The 6,588-nt window shown below is 34.9% G+C and overlaps 1 protein-coding gene across 1 annotated transcript; it reads left to right on the forward strand.

The window, feature by feature from the left end:
- Positions 1-406: 406 nt before the first annotated feature.
- LOC135682702 (fibroblast growth factor 8) lies at positions 407-6,501 on the forward strand. Its single transcript, XM_065197703.2, has 4 exons — positions 407-1,156; positions 3,241-3,409; positions 3,967-4,070; positions 4,488-6,501. The coding sequence occupies exons 1-4, from the start codon at positions 1,124-1,126 to the stop codon at positions 4,734-4,736; spliced, it is 555 nt and encodes a 184-aa protein (XP_065053775.1). The 5' UTR covers positions 407-1,123; the 3' UTR covers positions 4,737-6,501.
- Positions 6,502-6,588: the final 87 nt, after the last annotated feature.

Raw genomic sequence — 6,588 nt, forward strand, 5'->3', positions numbered from 1 at the left:
AATTGCTTTTCAATGAGACCTCTTGCATGTTTAGTTCTCCTCAACATTAATCCTAGCAATTTCTGAAATAAAATCAATTGAATCAATCACTACTTTCTATTTCAACATATTTTGAAATAGCATGAGAAATTTTCTAGCAACCAGTTGCCTCCTTTCATTGTTAATTATGAGTCATGATTGTGTTTAGTAAACATAAACTTTATAGCAACTGGATGCCATTTTTGTTGGCTTACATCAGAGGTTTTCTTTTTCTTTCATTACGCAAAATTTTCATCTTTACCCTAGCTTGATAATGCCTTGAATAAGCAGTTTGAATTCCACACGGTCTATCTTGTATTGCTTTTTAGCTCCATTATATGATACACATCGCTGCAATTTGCACTTTTTACAGGACAGTGAAATGAGGTAGCTGCTGGGTTTTTGAAAGTTTATAGATTTGCTAAGCAACATGTGATACAAATAGCAAGAGTTGAACAAATATTTCCAGTATATCTCCTTGTTGAAGATGAAGAAGTAAACAAACTAATGCTCGCGGATCAGACAACATCTCTGCAATTGTCTGCCTGTATTCTGTGTTGGTAACGAAAGGCTAAATTTTGACACAAAAGCATTCTTAGCATTGTACTCAACATGTAACAAATCAAACAGAAGAAAGGAAATGAAGAGCGTAGGGTATTTATAATAAAACTGTCTGTCTGCAGTCAGTGGGCAGTTCTTGTTTTGGTTAACTTTTTATCAAAGAGACAACGACAGGTTCAAGATGCCGCATCCTGCCTCGATTCAAGTTCACTGCATGGAGGCTGCGGAACAAGAACCGCTTGAATTTTATGAGTGTTAAAACATTTCCGCAGTTTTATATTCACTAAGCTTATGCCACAGTTCAATGAAACTCCTGTTAAGGAAAAGGAAAGCCATACCTTTTGTGACTAACGCTTCTCTGGCTTTTGAAAAGTATAAATGTGCTTAGTACGGCCAAGTGGCAACACGCGGAGTTGGTCTCTAACTACAGTGCATAGCGAGAACTCGTAACAAAAAAGAGAGAACAGAACCCGGGCAATCATTTAGAGAAACGAGCACAGAGGAGCAATAACAAAGAAGAACCTCGAGAAGACTGAATTATAAAATGGATTTTAATGCCAAATTTCTGGATTTTCTGGTGAGTTCGTTATTTCTTTCGTTTCTCTCCATTCCTAACGGTTTTTATTTCATTTAAGAAAGTGAGTTTATTGGATGAAAAGACCTTTTATGGCATACGGACTCAATTTTCAATCGGAATTTCTCATTGATTCAACATAATTGTTCCTGCCACTTATGATTTGCTTGACTTTGCATATTTCTTGATTTTCTTTTGCATCCGCATTTGCTTCTCTCATAAGTCCGGATCTGTCAGTTTCAATCACGTAACAAAAAAACCAAATTTATGCATTTGAAACGGAAAACAGTACTTGATAATTCGTTTGGGATATATTAAAGATTCTGTTACTGAGACTCTCTAATAGATAGCCGTTTTGAAAAAAAGGGCTTTGATATATCTTGGAAACGCAGCTTGTTATTGAATTGTCACCCTTGCTCTTTCGTGTAACCATAAAACCAACGACTGAACTATCGCCTTTCCAAACCATCCCCCAAGGAACACGTTGTGAAAATCTGCGCAATCAATTGTAGACATTTGTAATCTTGCACCTAGACGCAAACCTAACTTGCTATTAAATCTATGGCTCCATAAAACCGATACTTAATCCATTTTGTATTCTATGTTATTCAAAGTATCAATTTTCCAGCCAACATTGTTTTAAGACTCCCAGTCAATCCAAACACGGCATCTTCCATCTCTGTTTTAAAACACCTAGACTATTTGACAACTTTCAAAGAAACTAATCTCAATGGAATTTTGTCGTCCTTTCTTTGTATGCTTATAGTTCACATAGCTACTGCAAATTCCCCTTTCCTTAGATTCCTTCGGCTGCATGTCCTTTTATCACATTCGTACTCTTCTATGTCAAAATTTTTTATTTTTTATTTTGTACATAACATTTAATCGTGAAAAAAGATTGTTAACGATTGCAATCAGAGTTACTCGATTTCAAAACCACACAAGCGTTTGAACAACGGAATAACCGTCGTTTTCTTAGCTTTTGTTGCGGGATGCGCTAATTCGTGAGAAGCCAGGCATTTCTGGTTTACTCCGAGGAAACGCACTTTCCTATCGGAAAAACCCTCTACCGCAAAATGATGACTTGCATCACTATTAGGTTGAAAAATAATTTATTACTATCTTTTTAAGAATCAAACTAGAAGACGCAAGAAACTTCATTATCAGGAATAATGATTCGTTGAAATACTGAATACTTGAGCTTGACCATGACCGCAATTTGATATATTGCTACAGTTTTGAGATTAGATCCTTTCCCATGTATATGCAACCGAGATACTTTTCTCTGTGTGTTCTTGGTACGACTAGATTATAATCCGATGAGGAAAAAGAGCTTTTTCCCACATTAAATTGAAGATTAAGTAATGACATATTGAAAGATGTGGATTGAACGCCTTAGCATATTTTAATCAAGGAATAACGGCTTTATTTCTTTAAACAGTTTCAACAAAAACACCAATCTCATTGCATTATTAGTACGAAAACAAATGCTTAAGTGCTACATTGACGAAATTAGTTGAACTTTTCAGTAAAAGCTTTCGGGGGCTTAATCGCATAAGGGTATCAACTAAAGAAGTTTTTTAGCTTTAATTAATGTACTACATTTAGTATTAAGAATTCGCTTTTTCTGAAAGCGGTAATAGAAATGCCTATTATGTTAAAATGCATTTTGGATAGATTTCCGCAATTTCTTCTTGGATGTTGAACGTTACGCTTCGTGACTTTCGTGGCGCTTCGTGACAAGGCAGCAAAATCAGGTCACTAATGGGGTTCAGAAATTTGTGACATAACTATGCTTCAGGCTATTAAGATTTTTGTTACATAACTGAAGGGGACTTCTACAAGAGCTATGCAAATAAACTCAAGCTACCCCCTTTAATTGTAAAATCTTAGAAAAATTAAGAAAGAACGGAACTGATCGATTCACAGGGTATCAGGGTTCAAACATATCTTCAAATGTTTGTTGATTAAGCTAAAGCTATTCTATGATAATATTTTGTTTGATTACATTTTAATTTAAAGACTGATTTCATTTCTTAGATCCACTTACAACAAATAGAATTTTAAAATCTTTTTTTTAATTTTAGATTGCAATAATTGCTGTGATGTCATTTACAAAAGCTGCTCCACTTGTCAAAAAAGTTGTTGAGCATCCTTCGACTTATAGACGCGTAAAGATGGCCCACAAATTTGGAATTGTGGCGATCAGCCCGAACAAAAAAGTTTATTTAACAAGAAACATGAATGATGAAAACAGTGAGTGGATTTTTTATCTATAACGTCAATGAACTAGCGCCGAGGCTTGTTCAGGCAAGGAAAGGGGGGTGTGGAAAGCATGTTTGAAATGATTTTTCAGCCTCACCAGTTTTGTAAATAGTGCTATTGATTATTGCCATATATGTAACAAGCAAATAAACATTGAAAATTGCAATAGAATGTAAAATTATACGGCTAACAATCAACTGAAGTTACCATCAAGAAGGGTTAAATTCAAATTCCACACCTATAGTTATGGCTAATTTTAATTGTTAATAATGCTTTTTGCTATGGTTGGACACAATGCATGGATATTTATGTCGTATCGAAGATTCTGCAAGAAATATTAAAGGAACCTTTTCCATTTTTCAATCTTGGTAAATGTCTAGCAAACAAGCTTACTTTATCTTTAAAACTAAAATGGGAACTTATCACCAAAGTCAGAAAGGGAATTATTATATATAAAATGCAAGCAAAAAAATTCGTATACTGATTTTTGATTAAGAGCTATTGCCTTTAAAAATACATATTATTGAAGTATTTGTAATTATTTGCAGCGGATTTGGTACTATATGCTTATGGTCCACAGACACACCGGATAGAAGGTGCAAAATCTGGTCTCAGCATTGCTATGAATTCACGTGGAAAAGTCTATGCTACAGTGAGTGAAAATTGTGTATAATTTAAAATGTTTGAAAGCAAATTCTTAATTTACTGACAGTCAGCACTGGAAACTTCTCACACCAAGCTATTTTCAGAATTCTTGCAAAATAACGACCGTGACAGAGAATGCTCTCAGATGTTGCCAAAAAACAGTTTTAACTTACAAATAAGGTAGCCTGCTTCTATGACTTTTGAAAGGTTGCATTTCAAAGAAATACATAGCTAAAGGTTTTCAGATAACACTTTGGTGCGGTCTGTCACAACCCAATTGGATGTCAAAAGCAGCTGTAAAGCTTCGTATCAAAATAGATTCCAAGCTTTATTTGCTACCAAATTCACTCTTTTAGTAAATCTTAAATCCTAATATTACTACACAATGCTTACATTCGATTAAATTACTTACTTCTTCTTTTAGAAAAATATTAGTACCGAGACCCTATTCAAACACGACGTGATGCCAAATCGGCGCCATGTTTTCGAATCCACGTTGTACAAAGGCTTCAACCTCGGATTCAACAAGCAGCTTCTACCAAAGAAAGGCAAAACAACCCGCATTTGGAAAAGTGACAGGTGGTATTTCCAAGTGTTTTCACCAAACAGTTTCAGAACCATAAAAGTAAATTCTGTGTTTTATAACTATTTCAAAAGTTCAATGCAAGGCTGAAACTTGAAGTCGAATGCAAGTCGCAGAATAGCAAACCACTACATAAATGAACGAAGCCAGGTATCTGTGGAAACGAGTAGTTTAGCCAAATCTACAAAGGTTGAAAAAATTAGATGCATGCTTTGAATTGAGTACTTTGAAAAATAGCCACTGAAACGGTGGAAGAAAGCAAGATGCTCTTCGTAGTTTAGCAATGATGACGTCACGTTCATGAGTTCAAGAGAACATGCCCCGTACAGCTGGATGTACCGTAGGTCGAAAATGATATTCTATTGCCAGCAACGAAGCTCCCCAAGACAAGTTTATTCCTATGTTGAAAACTGTTATCGGACACGAATGTAAAGCAGGCCATCACGTGAACAGCCATGGACACGTTTCTTGTTACATTACTTTGATGACAAACTCTATCCGAGATGCAGAGTAACTGGCGTGGTTCCAGTCCTTTTGGCCAGGGTATCATCTGGCAATGTCCTCAAAAGCATGAACATATAGTAAATATTTATGTACAGTCATATCCAATAATTTATTTGCATATTTATATTTGTATTTATTACACAAATTGTTTATCTGTTTAAGGTTAAAAACCCGATACATATTTTGCTATCAAAACAATGTTATGTTTTGCTGAGATTTTATATCTGTTTGCTTTGTGGATTGATCTCAACAATGCAGTACATTAAATTTAAAATCCATGCTTCATGAAGGTGATCTCATACATTAGGCGTGCCTTCTTCTTGCGTGGTCTTGGGACTGAAACAAGTTGTTGTATGTTGCAAACTGTACATTTTGATAATATGACGAAATTTGGTTACAGATAAATGCTGTTTCTTCTTAAATTTGATTAGTAAAAACATTCGATTCATTCAGTTTTAAAAGATGTTGGGTGCCAGAAGTTGGTCTGAGAATGAATATGAATCACAGATTGTATTAAATTGAGTTAGAACACCTGACTCCAACAAACAAGATTTATACAAAAATGTTCATATTACAAAATATTTCTAAATGATTGTATCGTTTTCACTTTTTTGTATTCCTTCATATTTTACGATCAGATTGAGCTTAAAACTAACTTATCAAAATAAAACCTCTGACTTTTCTTCAAAGGGAGAGTTTTTTCCAACGGCAGTTTTACGTAGTGCACTCTCCCTCTCTGAGGGCTTATTTAATTCCATTTATTTCATTTACAGTTTTATGGAGGGTAACCCTGTAACTATAATGCTGATTTGCAAAGGGTCCCTTACTAATGGCTTGCAATATGAGACATTAATTTTGTTTTTAACATTTTTAGCCTAAATACAATTCTTTTACAAAGTATCTTAAAGCAAAATCAAAATTAGGCACAAACAAGGAAAAAGACTGTGCAAAGTTTTAAAACTGGTCGCCCGTTTGCGCTCAACCAAGAGGCTATTCCAATGCTTAGCACCTCTTTATAAAATTTTGTCTATTCACAGATATTCTTAGACATTCTAAGGTTGGTTATCGGATTTTGACACATCGTATGCCAAAGTTGGAATATTACATATATATTTTTGGGCTAATCCATTTAGTGGTTTGAACACAATTTTGGTATTCGATAGTGATTAACTCTCCGATAGTTTACCACCCAAGATTTTTACTTATGAGAGGTTTGCCTGGAGCATTAAAACTGCTGTCAGTTAATTTCATCGCAGCTTGTTTCTGCAGTTCTTCGAAATGGTTGACTTCTACTAATTCATTAAACCCCCAGACTGCACAACATTAACAAAAATGTGGCTCAAAAATGATAACTGTAAATGAGCCTTTGCATTGAGCCAAAGGGATTCTATAAAACGCCACAGACCATGCACTTTGAAGAAAGATGCATTTATAATAG

Source organism: Rhopilema esculentum, chromosome 16, assembly GCF_057945365.1.
Source record: "Rhopilema esculentum isolate cy_ngs chromosome 16, ASM5794536v1, whole genome shotgun sequence".
Classification (NCBI taxonomy): Eukaryota; Metazoa; Cnidaria; class Scyphozoa; order Rhizostomeae; family Rhizostomatidae; genus Rhopilema; species Rhopilema esculentum.

Bases quoted from the DNA above. Each gene is read 5' to 3' on its own strand.
- LOC135682702 (XM_065197703.2), top strand. From the start codon at position 1,124: ATGGATTTTAATGCCAAATTTCTGGATTTTCTG. The intron at 1,157-3,240 runs GTGAGTTCGTTA...TTTTAATTTTAG, and splicing joins CCAAATTTCTGGATTTTCTG to ATTGCAATAATTGCTGTGAT. The intron at 3,410-3,966 runs GTGAGTGGATTT...AATTATTTGCAG, and splicing joins AAACATGAATGATGAAAACA to CGGATTTGGTACTATATGCT.